At 38.8% G+C, this 19,959-nt stretch overlaps 1 protein-coding gene and 1 long non-coding RNA gene across 4 annotated transcripts in view; both read right to left on the bottom strand.

The window, feature by feature from the left end:
• The window catches only part of UPRT (uracil phosphoribosyltransferase homolog), a 30,414-nt gene that overhangs the window by 1,335 nt on the left and 9,120 nt on the right, over positions 1 to 19,959 (bottom strand). The window contains exons 2-6 of one of the 3 annotated variants that reach the window (XM_082447442.1): positions 17,658 to 17,700; positions 6,762 to 6,831; positions 5,638 to 5,700; positions 3,490 to 3,651; positions 2,050 to 2,148 (exon numbers count right to left, since the gene is read on the bottom strand). In XM_082447442.1, coding sequence (XP_082303568.1) covers positions 2,050 to 2,148; positions 3,490 to 3,651; positions 5,638 to 5,700; positions 6,762 to 6,831; positions 17,658 to 17,700 — 437 coding nt within the window. The remainder of the gene's footprint in view (positions 1 to 2,049; positions 2,149 to 3,489; positions 3,652 to 5,637; positions 5,701 to 6,761; positions 6,832 to 17,657; positions 17,701 to 19,959) is intronic. The other 2 variants (XM_082447444.1, XM_082447443.1) reach the window with 2 other exon arrangements.
• LOC309653146 lies at positions 11,132 to 16,431 on the bottom strand. The gene is made up of 2 exons (XR_014259018.1): positions 13,446 to 16,431; positions 11,132 to 11,748 (listed from the first exon to the last, which is right to left on the bottom strand). It is a non-coding gene; the product is annotated as an uncharacterized lncRNA (long non-coding RNA).

Raw genomic sequence — 19,959 nt, 5'->3', positions numbered from 1 at the left:
CTTTAGACACATAGTCAGACTTGGTTAATCTCTTAGTTTATATAATATCTGTATCTGAAAAGTTTTGATAGTAGTCAGACTATGTTTCCACCCACTCACTAATAAGTTCTTAGAATCAAACTGTTTTCTATCCAAGATTTGAAAAATATATTCAGTTATAGCAACTTTTCCCCTGAAGAGTCTTTTTTTGTTTTATTTTAAAGGCAGCTGGAATACAGAGAATACAGTCCTTTCTGGAAACTGGATCATACATAAGATGCTGGTTTCTCAACTGGAACACTGTTGAAACAAGTGCAAAGACTTCTTTGTTATGTTAGAGAAAGCTAGCTTTTGAGAAGTTATGACTCTAGCTTGGGTGGGGAGGAGATGGAGGAAGAAAGGAAAGGGACTAGCTAGGATGCCAGTCAAACTAAAAAGCCATAGCAAGGCTACCACGGAATAAGATTTTTTCATCTATAATGTCAAAGAATTAGTATACTAGTCTAATGTATACTATTACAACTAACACGGTTACTTTTCTACTCCCAAAGACAGAAAACCCAATAATTATTTGGTTATCTCAATGTTTACAATGCCACCTCTGTTATATGGATGGATAACCAAGCAAATTACCCTTTGTCACCATCAACATTTGAACTACAGGTAATTTTTTATTATGAAACAGCAAAATAATCAATGGCATACTAAACGCAGCCCTCCCAACTGGCTTCTCTGTAGCCTCTTCAGGGTTGGCTGAGACTTGGAACCTTCAGAAATGAGGAAACGCCCTAACTAGAAGCCACATATTTCTCTTTCTTTTCGATTATGAAACAAATACAAATTCATTGTAGAACATTTGGAAAATACAAAAAAAAAGCTTAAAAAAGAAAATGAATCACTTAGAATCCCACCACCCTAAGACAACCACTATTAATACTATGTGATTTAAAATGAAAATTGAAATAGTATTGTGCATCTGTCTAGCCTTTCATGCTGAGGAAAGATTTATTAGGTCCCATCTTAATCCAAGTCTGATTTTGGTAGTCATAATAGTCATAATTTGTATTAGTCATCTCTAAACTTGGTGATGACATTTTATACTATTCTAATGCTGCTGTTTATTCTGCTCTGACATTTACCAGATTTTTTGATGTCATTAAATATTTTTTCAAAAACATGATCTAACAGTTATATAATATTACATTCTTTGAATATACAGTTCACCCTTGAACAACATGGGGGTTAATCCACATATATAACTTATAGTTGACCCTCTGTATCTGCAGTTCCTCTGCATACATGAATTCAACCAACCATGGACTGTGTGGTACTGTAGTTTTCAGTATTGAAAAATATCCACGTATAAGTGGACCCACACAGTTCAAACCCACGTTGTTCAAGGGTCAGCTGTATATTTATTTAACCATTTCCAAGTAAGTCATTTATATACTTTCAAATTTTCTCTTACATGAAATACAGCTCTACAGTGACTATCCTAAATGCTGAATTTCTACATGCCTTTATGATTATTTTCTTAGGATACTTTCACAATCGTCTTAGATTACATGGCAAAAAAAACTAGGGTCTTAAATTAGACTTACCTCTCTCAGGAAATGGAGGACACAAGTTCTTTCACTGTGCCCTTTGAGCAGAAGTCTAACTTTACAAACTTTTGATCTTTGCTTCACACTGCAAAGCTTACTTCAGTAAGACCTCAGGGCTAGCTAGAACCTCGAGTTTCTTGCTGTTTGAGAGCAGTTTTCAGGCTCAGGTGGGGAGCCAGAAGAAATAGTGACCTTTCAGTCATTTGCAAGCTCTACTCAAACAGGGCCACCATGAAAACAACTGCAATCCCCTTCAATGGAGTTAGTTCATACTTCTCCATTTGAATTTGAACAACAGTAGAATGGTGTAAAGTATTACCACTAAGCTTAGAGATGACAAACACAAGTTATAACTACCAAAATTCAATTTGGATTTAATGTGGAAGCAAATGAACTTTTCCTCAGGTTGAGAGGCTGGGCAGATGTACACTTAACCACCCCATGACCATCCAGAGCATGAACTCACCATGAGGAGTGGAAAACAGACTGAGTAGGATAATAACACTAGGTTGAACTCCATGTTCTATGAGAACCTTTACAGCTTCAATTACAGTATTTCCAGTGCCTGAAATAAAGTGACAACCAAATGCATTGGCAACTTTAACATTCATCTCAAAATGTCTTTGAGTTTCTTTGAAGTAAAGGCAGTTTAGTAATGTAACATAAGATACTACTAGACACCCTGAGAAAACCATAATTCAAAAAGAGTCATGTACCACAATGTTCATTGCAGCTCTATTTACAATAGCCAGGAAATGGAAGGAACCTAAGTGTCCATCAACAGATGAATGGATAAAGAAGATGTGGCACATATATATACAATGGAATATTACTCAGCCATAAAAAGAAACAAAATTGAGTTATATGTAGTGAGGTGGATGGACCTAGAGTCTGTCATACAGTGAAGTAAGTCAGAAACAGAAAAACAAATACCATATGCTAACACATATATATAGAATCTAAAAAAAAAAATGGTTCTGAAGAACCTAGGGGCAGGACAGGAATAAAGACACAGATGTAGAGAATGGACTTGAGGACAGGGGGAAGGGGAAGGGTAAGCTGGGACGAAGTGAGAGAGTGGCATGGACATGCATACACTACCAAATTTAAAACAGATAGCCAGTGGGAAGCAGCCGCATAGCACAGGGAGATAAGCTCGGTGCTTTGTGTCCACCCAGAGGGGTGGGATAGGGAGGGTGGGAGGGAGACGCAAGAGGGAGGAGATATGGGGATATATGTATATGTATAGCTGATTCACTCTGTTATAAAGCAGAAACTAACACACCATTGTAAAGCAATTATACTCCAATAAAGATGTTAAAAAAAAGATACTACAAGACAAAGCTTCATTTGAAGGTGTCTGTTTTTTGTCAATGATGTTATTTTCAATAACAGACATAACCCATATACTTTTCAGTTTCCAAATGCACAACAAGCCCTAAATTCATTCAGTATTTGAGATATCAAATATAACACCCACCCACCACCCCCAACCCCAGGATCTGAGTAAGCTTAGGAAACAGACTAGAATAGGAAAAAAAATATTACCTCCAAAGAGGATAAATCCTTGAGAAAATCATTGCTATACTCATTGGGCTAGAGAAGGGACATATTTCAATGTATTTTCTGTGTTCTATATATTTTGCCTCATTAAATCCTTTGCTTCAATGTGTTAATTTTAAGATAGAAGTTTTTGGAGCTAATAAAGTTTGACTAACGTGTATTCTCTTATTACACAATAAAAATTCCCCAGAGAACTGCCCAGGGCAACTCCAAATCAAACTGAGAAAAACAAAAAACACATTTAGAAACGGTTTTCGCCTTTATATAAGGGTACCTAGAGGGCAGGCACTAAGTTGAATTTAAACCCTAACCAAAGGTTACAAATTAAACACAAGCCACTCACTGAGAATCGGATACATCAGAAGGACTTTTCTCCTGTAAATGTCTGGGGGGAACTTGGCATAATATACTTTGGCTCTTTGTGTCTCCTCATCACTCTGAATCAGGATCTTTCCAATTCGTATGGATCGACAGCAGTCTCGTAAACCTTGTTCCATTGCCTCACCTTGAAGAAGGAAATAAAAAAGAAGGAAAGAGGGATTAGGAGGAGATAGAGTGAAAGTCCAAGAATAGGCCAAAGCAGAGTTTTTGACTGTTATTAATACAATAAATAAAGACATTGTCAAAATGGAAGCAATTTTTCTTAAGCTAACAGCTTTTACTTCTGATATGCTCATATTTTATACTTAGTTCAGGTCAATGAAATAAGCTAGTTTTATTGCTGGCTTGCAAGTTTTACAGCTGTCATGCTTCCATGATTACAGTAAATAAAGTGTTTTATTAAGCTGCTCCTTGAACTTTTCTAATATCAGGAACATTTTAGTCCTATTATTTTAAAGAAACTGTGTTACTTTCATCTGACAAAAATATAAAATATTTATGGAAGAATGGGGGCTACAGACCAAAGGCTCTCCATTTAGATTAACCTGGCGTCAAGAGATATCACTTAGACCCAGCAATGACTTCAATGGCAGAGGCTTTGCTGGCAAACAGTGAAAAAGTAATATATGTTCCCTCTCCCCCCCTAGAGAACCACAACCAACACCACCACCACACCCCTGGTTTCTGAACATAGAGCTATTTTTGAGTCTGAATTCCTTTAAGGAAGTGTTTGCCAAAAGTCAATCATTTTCATACCGTCGTCAAGATTTTAGGCCACATCAAAATTCTACTTGTATGGTTATTTACTTAATATTTTTCTTTAAATTAACTGTTTTTGTTTACATTTATTTTAAAAGGAAACTTTATATCACTAGTGAAAATATAAAAACAGTTTCTTTCTATTAGGTATGAAAATCAACCAATAGCTATTAAGGTTAAAAACACCCTGTCTATGCATCACCCCAAGGTCATCCTGTATACACTAGGGGTGCGAGGACCATGCTGCTGCCTTAAGGGCAGAAGCTGGACTAAAACAGAAGAAACTGTGCCTTAAAAGCCCATCTCCATTGTCTTCACCAGTTTCAAAAGATTGAACAGCATTGTCCTGAAAATCCTATCGTTGCTTAAGAGCTACCTTCTATAAAAAAGGGAGCTTAAAGCTCCTATTTTATTGGAGATATTCAATTGTTCACAAACAGAACTTCATAGCCAGAGAAGAAAAGGGAATGTTTATATGTGAAATAAAAATCCGGGGACTTCCCTGGTGGTCCAGTGGTTAAGACTCCATGCTGCCACTGCAGACGACACAGGTTGGATCCGTGGTGGGGGAACTAAGATCCCACATGCTGCGTGGTGTGGCAAAAAAAAACAAACATCTGTTTCCAATGCAAGCAAGTGGGGCTTCTACCATACCTTGGATCTTGTACAAAGAATAATTAAGGAATTAAGTTGCTGAATGGAAATAATCATCCCCATGTAACAGGTATAGGTCCTAATAACAGGCATGTGATTTTGCTGCACAAAGGTTGGTCTAGAAGGACAATCGGTTGGACTCAAATACAAATATTTATAAGACTAGCAATTAGAAATACCTAGAGTTAATCACAGTTAAGTTCTTTTGCCTACATAGTCACATACTCATCAAATATAAAACTAAAAATATTAAACAAGCTGTTCAGTCCAGCTCCTGACAGGGTACGACTGTTCCTCACAAAAGAAATTAAAAAACCAGAACAAAGATTTTCTCTAGTTGGGTGCTCAGAGTTCTGCAGGCCTGAATTTGTGCTGTATTCCCTCAAAATTCAAGCTGCCCTGTTCTCTCCGAGATAGCATCAATGCATCCTCTTGTTCTCCCACCCTCCTCCGAATCTTTCAAAGCTGCCTTGCCCATGGGGATAGGCCACTAGGGAAGATGCTCTGCAGTTAAAATTAGCCAAACTCGGCAACACATAGGCTATGATTCCAAGGCACCATGAGGATAGACAACACAGGTGGTGAGATTTAAGCTAAGGAAGGCTGCAATTGTGACAGACAAGACCGCCTCTCTCCTGGAAAACAGCAACTGCATCTATGCACGCAAAGAGACAAAGTCACACATATGCAAACCTACCACTTCTCATTATGCTGACCCCACAGTTTCCCTTCTCAAATTTCACTCCTTCATACTTGTACCCTGTTGGGGAATAAAACCGAAGAATTTATCTTTCATCATTGGAGCGACCTACGTATTTAATAAAGTATCTAAGCTTTAAAGCAGATGGGTACAGAGCAACTCTTGTCCAGACATACTGTATAACATCTTAGGTTCCCTGTGAAAGTAATAAGAAGAGTCATGATTTTTCATATTTACTTTTTAATTCTTCATAAAAAACCTGTGGGAATAATTGGGAGAGGTAGACTTCATCGAGTGGGAACAGACCTTATGATAGAATGATATTCACATACATGTTCCTCAAACTGAATTCACACAAGAATTGTACTCCAAGAATGCTAGAAAGCCCATCAATTCAAACTGGGACCCCACTGTGAGCCACAGCAGAGAGCCTCCTCATTCCGGTCCCTTTTTATGAGCCTCCATTCTGCATTAAAAAGCAGAAGAGAAAGGTTGAAGTAATTATCAGGACATGTTCATGCCTTGGTCTCATCCTGAATTTGTATCAATTATGATGCAGCAAGTTCAGCCCCCAATTTTCATAAAATCAACCTTTGGATATAACAGCTTCCATTATTTACTAAAGAACCAAATCAGAATTTCAAATCCCTAAAATAGGGATCCTTGGCTTCTTTCTGTTAGAGCAGAACAAAGCCCCTTCTCTAATTCTCATCATTTTTAGTTTTCTTTTCTTTTTTACTTTTCATCCTTTTACCTGGAGTTTCAATGCCAAACCAGCCCACCCATTTGTTAACACCAGAAGCTTCCCTACAGAGGTGAAGACAAGCTGCCAGCAATTCTTAGCTCTGGTCCCAATGTGCCATCATCAAACGCAACACCTGCATGCTGAAGAATATTTATTAACCTTTAACTTGAACTGACCAGCAAGCCATTAACAAAAGGTCATCCACATAAATTTCTTTGCTAAATGTCTCCAAGTTTATTAAGTTGTTTAAAAGAACAGCTCCACGTAGACTCCTCATTTTGCATACTGATTTACTCAGACTGCTTTTTTTCCATTTTCCCCCAATTCTATCTCAGGATTTTTATGAGGAGAATATGAGAGTAACAGCCCCGGTTACCTGTTGGAGTGGTCACCATGCATTCTTTATATGGTAGCTGATTCAATCCCTCTTCCACAACAAGTCGGATCTAGAGAGTCAAAGGAAGAATAAGTTGAGAACTTTCTAAGAATCTCCTGTTAGCTGTTAGCCTCAGGAGCTGAAAACTAGGAAAAAAGTCAGTAACATACTAGGCAAGGATTTAGCTTATGGCAGTAGGAAGGGGGCCCCTATCATGTGTTAGATACAGAGATAGAACCAAATGCCAGGCTGCTTGCTGCTAGGTATCCAACCTCGGTTAGGCACATGATTGCCACTAAAAGGCTCAAGTATGCTTTCTGATTCTCATTCAGTCAGTCCAGGCTATATTATGAGAAATGCAAAACTACAGCAAGTGGCAAGAGTCATGGCAGGAACACTTGGAAGTTATATACTTCTGGTTACCCTAGAAATAGTGCTCACTGGAAATTTCTTTGCCTTGTTTAGTACTCTGAAATTGTTAAGTCGGATACTTTTTAACAAAGGCCCACCATAATGCAAAATAAAGCCTGAATTTCTTAGGAGGAAATAAATGAGTGGATGGGGCTGAACCAATTTACTGAACTTGAAGAAGGATCCAGTCGAATGCATTGGGACTTCCCAGCTTAAAAAAAAAAAAAAAAGGCTCCTAATGATCTTAATATGTGGTACAGAGGAAAGAATCCATCAGAACTACTAGGAATAGCCTCCAAAAACCACCAGATATGGTATTTCTATGACTACCCAGAGCCCACTACAAAAAGGCAGTGCTGAGTCTGCAAAGCACATTTTCTCCAATCAATATTACATTACTGATTGAGAATCAGGAACATCAGGGAGAAATGCCAGGCCCCATGCTCTGTTATCACAACAAAACATCCTGCTGCCATTAAAATGATCAATGCTAAAAGGGCCAGCACTTTGTCAACCTGCAGCACCAGAGGGTCAAGGAAGCTCATGAATAGTGTGTGTGTGTGCATACTCACCTCTAGCCACCACCTTCTGTGGAGGTTAATGTTTCTTATGAACAAAAAGTACAAGGGAAGAAGAGGATCATTTTCTTTGAAGAGCCTAGTTCTCCTCCTAGTAACACTCCTCTAAAGAGTCTTACCTCCTGCCCATCTCCTGCAACTCTGGGGCAGAAATTAGTATGTCCAAGCCTTACAGGAGAACATAAAACCAGAAGAAGGGTGACTAAAATATAAATAACTCAAGATCTGAGTGCCAGGAGAGCCAACCCTGACAAATTCAGGATAGAATTAATGTCCACTATAACAGGACCCTTGTGCTAGAAGAGGCAGTGTACTAGAAATCCTCAACACTAGAAACCTCAACAGCTCCTGTCCCTACCACAATCACAACTGACCCTCCACACCCCACCCCCAACATCAGGACCTTCAAATCCAACTGCAGAGAACAGAGAGGTCCTAATTACCATCCCCTGAGGTGAATTATGCCCTGGGTCCTTATTATCTCATTTGACTAAGATATAATGCCTGCCCTTTCAGGCAAGCATTTTACAATAACCATGAACTTAATTCCTATGTTCTCCAGAAAAATGGCACAAGGAGAGCAAAAGAAAGGGCAATAATTTTCTACCAGTGAACACCAAGACCTCTGTTATCCCCACAGCAGCCACTGACACAATTGCCTTGAACCTGTCCCTTTGGTTTGATAAAAGCATAAAGACAGAATAACCTAACTATCACTCCAAGAATGTCAACTACATTTATCTTTTTTTTTTTTCATTTTACTGCAAACTTTACTCTTGGATATTTCCTTTCAGATTTCTTTGACACAAGTAAGAACCATTTTCCTAAATTCTACTCCTCAATGAGAGCCATTTCATTGAAAAACAATTTTTTTCACACTACCGTTCTAAAACTTGGGATCATCTGTATAAACATACATTCAGGAATCTCCCTATCTTCTAGGCTGTATTTTTTGCATTGTGTCTGGCAAATAATAAAAGTTCACGTTATTTCATCTTATAACCAGTATTTCATATTTTCAGTTTTTTGAATTTCAGTAAGTCTGATAGTTGGCTACTTCTATCATATAGCTGTTTTAATTTGCATCTCCCTAATAACAAATGATGTAGACCATGTTTTCATATGCTTGTTTGCCATCTGTTATCTTTGATCAAGTGTCTGTTCAAAGTCTTTGCCCATTTTTAAAATTGGGGTTTCTTATTGTTGACTCTTTTTTTAATAAATTTATTTATTTATTTTTAATTTATTTTTGGCTGTGTTGGGTCTTCGTTGCTGCACACAGGCTTTCTCTAGTTGAGACGAGCAGGGGCTGCTCTATGTTGCGGTGCATGGGCTTCTCATTGCAGTGGCTTTTCTTGTTGCGGAGCACGGGCTCTAGGCATAGTGGCTTCAGGAGTTCTGGCACGTGAGCTCAGGAGTTGTGGCTCGTGGGCTCTAGAGCACAGGCTCGGTAGTTGTGGCGCATGGACTTAGTTGCTCTGCGGCATGTGGGATCTTGCCGGACCAGGGCTCGAACCCATGTCCCTGCATTGGCAGGCGCATGCTTAACCACTGCGCAACCAGGGAAGTCCCTTATTGTTGTTTTTTTTTTTTAACATCTTTACTGGAGTATAATTGCTTTACAATGGCGTGTTACTTTCTGCTTTATAACAAAGTGAATCAGTTATACATATACATATGTTCCCATATCTCTTCCCTCTTGCATCTCCCTCCCTCCCGCCCTCCCTATCCCACACCTCTAGGTGGTCACAAAGCACAGAGCTGATCTCCCTGTGCTATGCAGTTGCTTCCCATTAGCTATGGATTTTATGTTTGGTAGTGTATATATATCCATGCCACTCTCTCTCTGTCACATCTCACCCATCCCCCTCCCCATGTCCTCAAGTCCATTCTCTACTAGGTCTGTGTCTTTATTCCCGTCTTGCCGCTAGGTTCTTCATGACCTTTTTTTTTTTTTCTCCTTAGATTCCATATATATGTGTTAGCATACTGTATTTGTTCTTCTCTTTCTGACTTACTTCACTCTGTATGACAGACTCTAACTCCATCCACCTCACTACAAATAACTCCATTTCGTTTCTTTTTATGGCTGAGTAATATTCCATTGTATATATGTGCCACATCTTCTTTATCCATTCATCCGATGATGGACACTTAGGTTGCTTCCATGTCCTGGCTATTGTAAATAGAGCTGCAATGAACATTTTGGTACATGACTCTTTTTGAATTATGGTTTTCTCAGGGTATATGCCCAGTAGTGGGATTGCTGGGTCGTATGGTAGTTCTAGTTTTAGTTTTTTAAGGAACCTCCATAGTGGCTGTATCAATTTACATTCCCACCAACAGTGCAAGAGTGTTCCCTTTTCTCCACACCCTCTGCAGCATGTATTGTTTCTAGATTTTTTGATGATGACCATTCTGACCGGTGTGAGATGGTATCTCATTGTACTTTTGATTTGCATTTCTCTAATGATTAATGATGTTGAGCATTCTTTCATGTGTTTGTTGGTAATCTGTATATCTTCTTTGGAGAAATGTCTATTTAGGTCTTCTGCCCATTTTTGGATTGGGTTGTTTGTTTTTTTGTTATTGAGCTGCATGAGCTGCTTGTAAATCTTGGAGATTAATCCTTTGTCACTTGCTTCATTTGCAAATATTTTCTCCCACTCTGAGGGTTGTCTTTTGGTCTTGTTTATGGTTTCCTTTGCTGTGCAAAAGCTTTTAAGTTTCATTAGGTCCCATTTGTTTGTTTTTGTTTTTATTTCCATTTCTCTAGGAGCTGGGTCAAAAAGGATCTTGCTGTGATTTATGTCATAGGGTGTTCTGCCTATGTTTTCCTCTAAGAGTTTGATAGTGTCTGGCCTTACATTTAGGTCATTAATCCATTTTGAGTGTATTTTTGTGTATGGTAATAGGGAGTGTTCTAATTTCATACTTTTACATGTACCTGTCCAGTTTCCACAGCACCACTTATTGAAGAGGCTGTCTTTTCTCCACTGTATATGCTTGCCTCCCTTATCAAAGATAAGGTGAACATATGTGCGTGGCTTTATCTCTGGGCTTTCTATCCTGTTCCATTGATCTATGTTTCTGTTTTTGTGCAAGTACCATACTGTCTTGATTACTGTAGCATTGTAGTATAGTCTGAAGTCAGGGAGCCTGATTCCTCCAGCTCCATTTTTCATTCTCAAGATTGCTTTGGCTATTCGGGGTCCTTTGTGTTTCCATACAAATTGTGAAATATTTTGTTCTAGTTCTGTGAAAAATGCCAGTGGTAGTTTGATAGGGATTCCATTGAATCTGTAGATTGCTTTGGGTAGTAGAGTCATTTTCACAATGTTGATTCTTCCAATCCAAGAACATGGTATATCTCTCCATCTATTTGTATCATCTTTAATTTCTTTCATCAGTGTCTTATAATTTTCTGCATACAGGTCTTTTGTCTCCTTAGGTAGGTTTATTCCTAGATATTTTATTCTTTTTGTTGCAATGGTGAACGGGAGTGTTTTCTTAATTTCACTTTCAGATTTTTCATCATTAGTGTATAGGAATGCAAGAGATTTCTGTGCATTAATTTTGTATCCTGCTACTTTACCAAATTCATTGATTAGCTCTAGTAGTTTTCTGGTAGCATCTTTAGGATTCTCTATATAGAGTACCATGTCATCTGCAAACAGTGACAGCTTTACTTCTTCTTTTCCGATGTGGATTCCTTTTATTTCTTTTTCTTCTCTGATTGCTGGGGCTAACACTTCCAAATCTATGTTGAATAACAGAGGTGAGAGTGGGCAACCTTGTCTTGTTCCTTATCTTAGTGGAAATGGTTTCAGTTTTTCACCATTGAGGACAATGTTGGCTGTGGGTTTGTCATATATGGCCTTTATTATGTTGAGGAAAGTTCCCTCTATGCCGACTTTCTGCAGGGCTTTTATCATAAATGGGTGTTGAATTTTGTTGAAAGCTTTCTCTGCATCTATTGAGATGATCATATGGTTTTTCTCCTTCAATTTGTTAATATGGTGTATCACGTTGATTGATTTGCGTATATTGAAGAATTCTTGCATTCCTGGAATAAACCCCACTTGATCATGGTGTATGATCCTTTTAACGTGCTGTTGGATTCTGTTTGCTAGTATTTTGTTGAGGATTTTTGCATCTATGTTCATCAGTGATATTGGCCAGTAGTTTTCTTTCTTTGTGACATCTTTGTCTGGTTTTGGTATCAGGGTGATGATGGCCTCGTAGAATGAGTTGGGGAGTGTTCCTCCCTCTGCAATATTTTGGAAGAGTTTGAGAAGGATAGGTGTTAGCTCTTCTCTAAATGTTTGATAGAATTCGCCTGTGAGGACCTCTGGTCCTGGGCTTTTGTTCGTTGGAAGATTTTTAATCCCAGTTTCAAATTCAGTGCTTGTGATTGGTCTGTTCATATTTTCTATTTCTTCCTGGTTCAGTTTTGGCAGGTTGTGCATTTCTAAGAATTTGTCCATTTCTTCCAGGTTGTCCATTTTATTGGCATAATGTTGCTTGTAGTAATCTCTCATGATCCTTTGTATTTCTGCAGTGTCAGTAGTTACTTCTCCTTTTGCATTTCTAATTTTATTGATTTGAGTCTTCTCCCTTTTTTTCTTCATGAGTCTGGCTAATAGTGTATCAATTTTGTTTATCTTCTCAAAGAAACAGCTTTTAGTTTTATTGATCTTTGCTATTGTTTCCTTTATTTCTTTTTCATTTATTTCTGATCTGATCTTTATGATTTCTTTCCTTCTGCTATCTTTGGGGTTTTTTTTGTTCTTCTTTCTCTAATTGCTTTAGGTGCAAGGTTAGGTTGTTTATTCGAGATGTTTCCTGTTTCTTGAGGTAGGCTTGTATTGCTATAAACTTCCCTCTTAGAACTGCTTTTGCTGCATCCCATAGGTTTTGGGTCGTCATGTCTCCATGGTCATTTGTTTCTAGGTATTTTTTGATTTCCCCTTTGATTTCTTCAGTGATCACTTCGTTATTAAGTAGTGTATTGTGTAGCCTCCATGTGTTTGTATTTTTTACAGGTCTTTTCCTCTAATTGATATCTAGTCTCATAGAATTGTGGTCGGAAAAGATACTTGATACGATTTCAATTTTCTTAAATTTACCAAGGCTTGATTTGTGACCCAAGATATGATCTATCCTGGAAAATGTTCCATGAGCACTTGAGAAAAATGTGGATTCTGTTGTTTTGGGGTGGAATGTCCTATAAATATCAATTAAGTCCATCTTGTTTAATGTATCATTTAAAGCTTATGTTTCCTTATTTATTTTCATTTTGGATGATCTGTCCATTGGTGAAAATGGGGTGTTAAAGTCCCCTACTATGATCGTGTTACTGTCGATTTCCCCTTTTATGGCTGTTAGTATTTGCCTTATGTATTGAGGTGCTCCTATGTTGGGTGCATAAATATTTACAATTGTTATACCTTCTTCTTGGATCGATCCCTTGATCATTATATAGTGTCCTTCTTTGTCTCTTGTAACATTCTTTGTTTTAAAGTCTATTTTATCTGGTAGGAGTATTGCTACTCCAGCTTTCTTTTGATTTCCATTTGCATGGAATATCTTTTTCCAGCCCCTCACTTTCAGTCTGTATGTGTCCCTAGGTCTGAAGCGGGTCTCTTGTAGACAGCATATATATGGGTCTTGTTTTTGTATCCATTCAGCCAGCCTGTGTCTTTTGGTGGGAGCATTTAATCCATTTATATTTAAGGTAATTATCAATATGTATGTTCCTATTCCCATTTTCTTAAACGTTTTGGGTTTGTTATTGTAGGTGTTTTCCTTCTCTTGTGTTTCTTGCCTAGAGAAGTTCCTTTAGCATTTGTTGTAAAGCTGGTTTGGTGGTGCTGAACTCTCTCAGCTTTTGCTTGTCTGTAAAGTTTTTAATTTCTCCATCAAATCTGAATGAGATCCTTGCTGGGTAGAGTAATCTTGGTTGTAGGTTTTTCTCCTTCATCACTTTAAGTATATCCTGCCACTCCCTTCTGGCTTGCAGGGTTTCTGCTGAAAGATCAGCTGTTAACCTTATGGGGATTCCCTTGTGTGTTATTTGTTGTTTTTCCCTTGCTGCTTTTAATATGTTTTCTTTATATTTAATTTTTGATAGTTTGATTAATATGTGTCTTGGTGTGTTTCTCCTTCGATTTATCCTGTATGGGACTCTCTGCACTTCCAGGACTTGATTAACTATTTCCTTTCCCATATTAGGGAAGTTTTCAACTATAATCTCTTCAAATATTTTCTCAGTTCCTTTATTTTTTTCTTCTTCTTCTGGGACCCCTATAATTTGAGTGTTGTTGGTGCATTTAATGTTGTCCCAGAGGTCTCTGAGACTGTCCTCAGTTCTTTTCATTCTTTTTCCTTTATTCTGCTCTGCAGTAGTTATTTCCACTATTTTATCTTCCAGGTCAGTTACCCATTCTTCTGCCTCAGTTATTCTGCTATTGATCCTTTCTAGAGTATTTTTAATTTCATTTATTGTGTTTTTTATCGTTGCTTGGTTCCTCTTTAGTTCCTCTACGTCCTTGTTAAATGTTTCTTGCATTTTGTCTATTCTATTTCCAAGATTTTGGATCATCTTTACTATCATTATTCTGAATTCTTTTTCAGGTAGACTGCCTATTTCCTCTTCATTTGTTAGTTCTGGTGTGTTTTTACCTTGCTCCTTCATCTGCTGTGTGCTTTTCTGTCTTCTCATTCTGCTTATCTTACTGTGTTTGGGGTCTCCTTTTCACAGGCTGCAGGTTCGTAGTTCCTGTTGTTTTTGGTGTCTGTCCCCAGTGGGTAAGGTTGGTTCGGTGGGTTGTGTAGGCTTTCTGGTGGAGGGGACTAGTGCCTGTGTTCTGGTGGATGAGGCTGGATCTTGTCTTTCTGGTGGGCACGTCCCCATCTTGTTGTGTGTTTTGGGGTGTCTGTGGCCTTATTATGATTTTAGGCAGCCTCTCTGCTAATGGATGGGGCTGTGTTCCTGTCTTGCTAGTTGTTTGGCATAGGGTGTCCAGCACTGTAGCTTGCTGGTCGTTGAGTGAAGCTGGGTCTTGGTGTTGAGATGGAGATCTCTGAGAGATTTTTGCCATTTGGTATTACGTGGAGCTGGGAGGTCTCTTGTGGACCAGTGTCCTGAAGTTGGCTCTCCCACCTCAGAGGCACAGCCCTGATGCCTGTGTGGAGCACCAAGAGCCTTTCATCCACACGGCTCAGAATAAAAGGGAGAAAAAATAGAAAGAAAGAAAGAAAGAGGATAAAATAAAATAAAATAAAATAAAGTAAGATAAAATAAAATAAAGCTATTAAATTAAAAAATAAGAAAAAAATTATTAAGAGAAAATTTATTAAGAAAAAATTTTTTTAAATTTTTTAAAATAAGAATAAAATTATTAAGAAAAAATTTATTAAGAAAAAAATTTTTTAATTTTTTTAAAATAAAAAATAAGATAAAAATTATTAAGAAAAAAAATTTTTTAAGTAAAAAAAAAAAAAATGGACCGACCGAACCCTAGGACAAATGGTGAAAGCAAAGCTATACAGACAAAATCTCACACAGAAGCATACACATACACACTCACAAAGAGAGGAAAAGGGGAAAAAATAATATATCCTGCTCCCAAAGTCCACCTCCTCAATTTGGGATGATTCGTTGTCTATTCAGGTATTCCACAGATGCAGGTACATCAAGTTGTTTGTGGAGCTCTAATGCACTTCTTCTGAGGCTGCTGAGAGAAATTTCCCTTTCTCTTCTTTGTTCGTACAGCTCCCAGGGTTCAGCTTTGGATTTGGACCCGCCTCTGCCTGTAGGTCGCCTGAGGGCATTTGTTCTTTACTCACAGAGGACGGGGTTAAAGGATCAGCTGCTTCGGGAGCTCTGGCTCACTCAGGCCAGGGGGAGGGAGGGGTACGGATGCGGGGCAAGCGGCGGCAGAGGCTGGCGTGACGTTGCAGCGTGAGGCGCGCCGTGCGTTCTCCCAGGGAAGTTGTCCCTGGATCACGGGACCCTGGCAGTGGCGGGCTGCACAGGCTCCCAGGAGGGGAGGTGTGGGTAGTGACCTGTGCTCGCACACAGGCTTCTTGGTGGCAGCAGCAGCAGCCTTAGCATCTCATGCCCGTCTCTGGGGTCCGCGCTGATAGCCGCGGCTCATGCCCGTCTCTGGAGCTCATTTAGGCAGCGCTCTGAATCCCCTCTCCTCGCGCACCAGGAAACAAAGAGGCAAGAAAAAGTCTCTTGCCTGTTCGGCAGCTCCAGACCTTTTCCCGGACTCCCTCCCGGCTAGCTGTGGTGCACTAACCCCTTCAGGCTGTGTTCACGCAGCCAACCCCAGTCCTCTCCCTGGGATCCGACCGAAACCCAAGCCTCAGTTCCCAGCCCCAATCCGCCCCGGCGTGTGAGCAGACAAGCCTCTCGGGCTGGTGAGTGCTGCTCGGCACCGATCCTCTGTGTGGGAATCTCTCCGCTTTGCCCTCCGCACGCCTGTGGCTGCGCTCTCCTCCGTGGCTCCAAAGCTTCCCCCCTCTGCCACCCGCAGTCTCCGCGAAGGGGCTTCCTAGTGTGTGGAAACCTTTCCTCCTTCACAGCTCCCTCCCACTGGTGCAGGTCCTGTCCCTATTCTTTTGTCTCTGTTATTTCTTTTTTCTTTTGCCCTACCCAGGTATGTGGGGAGGTTCTTGCCTTTTGGGAGGTCTGACGTCTTCTGCCAGCGTTCAGTGGGTGTTCTATAGGAGTAGTTCCACGTGTAGATGTATTTCTGATGTATCTGTGGGGAGGAAGGTGATCTCTGCGTCTTACTCTTCTGCCATCTTGCCCCTCAACTACATTTATCTTGATGCAATCCAAGGATTATTACTGCTTCTGGAAGCTCAAGTGGAAGTGGCCTTTGAACCAAGAATATTTAAAGTCAAAAATAGAACAGGAGTTGTCTACACTGTTTTGGAATAAAAATTTCCCTAGGGAAAAGGTAAATAAAGAGTTTCACGCCTCCCTCCACCAACACCTTCACATTCCCTTTAATAATCTATCTTATACTATCTGATTATACCTATAAGCTTAATAAGTCACTTTTCTTTCTTTCCCAAACTAAATACTGAGAACAGTATTTAGATTGTAAACCCCACGAGTTCAGGGACCATGCTATATGCTTTACCACTGTATCTCCTCCCCCCACAACACAGTCTAGCACAGTGTCTGACTCACATGAGTTCAATGTATATTTCATGAACAGATGAATACTAATAACCACAGCAGAATATGTGTCAACCTCATTCTAAGCACTGAACAAACTTAGATATAAACACAAGAAGTAAACAGGGCTTATCCAAGACAGCCCAATTTGGCCTGAGATCCTCTCAGATGACACTAGCTAAACAGAATTGGGCTTGATCAATCCTTAACAGGAAGTCCCTGAGCATAGACAGTACTTAGTATTTCACGTGTGAGGATACTACAGAAAAGAAGAGGCAAAATAGATATCCAACCCCATGTAAACTACAAGCTAGGTATTAGTTTTTGTGCATTCGATGGATCCCATAAGGGTAACTACTAGGTCTTTTACATCTTTGGTTTCCTTTTAATTTACTTCACTTCACTGCCCTAAGAGGAGGCATTTAAGGCTCAGGATCAGGTTACCAAGATCCACTTGAAAGGTAGTGAGTGGTACCTCAGAACTACAGAGAATGAGTTCATGGACAATGCTTTGAGGTGAATGGGACTGAGGCAGAGCTTTAATGCAACAGTAGAAACAACACTTGCAAAGTCTAGCAAGATGTGGGTTACTTGGTACAATCTCTCTCGACCCCAGAATGCTCTAGAACAAAAAAGCCCCTTGGCCTACTATGATTGTATCACTAGGAACAACAATGAAATGAAAATGGAAAGCCTCCATCCACCTACCAAACGATCCGCAGAAAACATGAAGTCCCCTCTACTGGCTGTCCTAAAAAAAAAGTACAAGTTTTAGTCTAGATTAGAGCTTTAAAGTGAAATATTACTTAATATATATAGTAATTCTGATATTAAAATGTATTACATGCTAAAAGCTTAAAAGCTTACCTGTAACAGACTATTATTGAGACATGATATTTTTCACTAGGATACAGGAACCTAAATGGAATGACTTGGTAAATATTATTGAAAATGCTCATTTGATATTAACACTGGAGAGAGGAACTGAAAAGATCATGTAGTCTCCCACTGAACTGCCCAAGTATATACTCTTCAACCAGGAGATGAACAAGTTCCCCCTGGAAGATGGCAGCAAGTCCAGAGCTCAAGTTAAGAAAAAAACTTTGCAGTGAGAAAACCAGGTTCTCCCCATTCTCACGCACCATTCACCTTGATCTAAAACCCTATTACCAGCACAAATAACCCATCTATTGATACTTTGTCTCTAATCCTTTTTGGAATGAGAATGGCACAAACAAGTAAATCCTCTGTTTCTGCCATTGCTTTCAAGAACACATAACCTAATTTCCAAGACCTCTTTCTCAAACTATTGATAAATTTTTCCCTTTGCCTGTTTTTCAATCAAATAGTTTACTCCATAGATCTTTCTACCAACTTCCTGTACACTTCCTTCTGGTCAGTACTTTTAGATCCTGAGGTACCCAAGTAATAATAATCGAGGGTTGCACTTACCCACGAACTGTTAACCAGCCAAAAGAAGAATGTTTATAAGGCTGACATTTTTTCTGTACGTAAAAACCTAGTATTGTTCCTCCTCTTTGTCTCATGTAAGTTAAATGATCTGACAGATTTACAGTTTATGTACTTAAAAATCCCCATCTGCCTATCCATAGCACACCTAAAATATTCCCCAACACAGCATCGAAATGGCATATGCAAGCATATATTATCTCACTATACCATTAATCATGACTCTTTTTCAAGCTTCATTTACTTTCTCTGACAGGGAAAAGCAATGAAATATCCCTGACACAAATGGCATTAGGTTTCTTAGAGTAACCACAGTTCTATCATTATTACAGATACTAACTCTCTAAAATATGGACCATAATTGAGCAATAGGGAGAATATAGGTCTGTATTCTTTATATATAAATACTCCCTAAACTCAGAAAACTCTGTCCACACACCTACACATAGAAAGCCCATTTAAAACAGGCTTTATGTACTGTGGTTTTCAAATGAAACTATACTATTGATATTACACTTGCACTTTTCATTTCTATAATTAATCTTCACAACATGCTTGTCAAAGAAGTAAAAGTCAGCGAACTACAAAAAAACAAACAAACAAAAAAAAGACTGAAGCCTACTGCCCCATTTGGTAGACCTACATAAACTTGTCTAAGTAGCCAGAACACAGTTTTTCAATAGGGAAGATAAGTCTGGATTTGTCTTAAAGAAATATCCAGTAGTATATCTTGAGAACACATCTGAAACGTTTGTCTTTAATTTTTAAACAGTTACACAAATATATTACATAGAAAAGTTAGGTTAATTGATCAGAGTTGCCCAAATTCATTATTTTACTTTAGAATCAGACACTTTAATATCTTCACACTCTCCTCAAAAATATCAGCCTCGGCTGAAAACTTCTGCATGATAAGCACTTCTCTACATTCCAAAAAAGGTACACACTATGAGAACCTAATGTGAACTGTTATCCCTTGATAGCTATTTGACTTCCAATTAAAGCAGTCACTGCTCCAGGTCATCCCACTACAAACAGTAATTACTAACTTATCCCCTGTTGTTTTTGACAGGCTTCAGACCGACACTGTTTACTTTAAATCAATTTAGAAATTAAAGTACAGTTAGAATACAGTAAGTTGGTTGCATTTTTTAAAAACACACAGTGGTCTGCAATATCCACATCTAAATCCCTTACATTGTTAACACTAGAGTTTCATAAAGCAGATATTTGCTTGTTGGATCAATCAAGTTGCACATAATCGTTGGGCCCCTACTTTAGGCCCAACACTGGACTAAAGTATGTGTTAATAAAGATGTTTTAATGTAAACCAGACCCCAGGTCTTATTCACTCCATATACTTTGTTTCAAATCATAACTCTATTCATTTTTGTCTCAAAACCATTTTTTAAAAAAATCTATCATACTGGAAACAAAGTTTTGAAAGACATTTTAATCATCTTATATCTGATAACTGTCCCAAATAAAATCTAATGCAAAATTATCACAAAGCAACAAACACACTGACACACATCCCTGG

This window comes from Balaenoptera physalus (assembly GCF_965194825.1).
Source record: "Balaenoptera physalus genome assembly, chromosome: X".
Lineage (NCBI taxonomy): Eukaryota > Metazoa > Chordata > Mammalia > Artiodactyla > Balaenopteridae > Balaenoptera > Balaenoptera physalus.
Note: the sequence above shows the minus strand (reverse complement) of the source record. Positions and strands in the feature narration are given on the sequence as shown.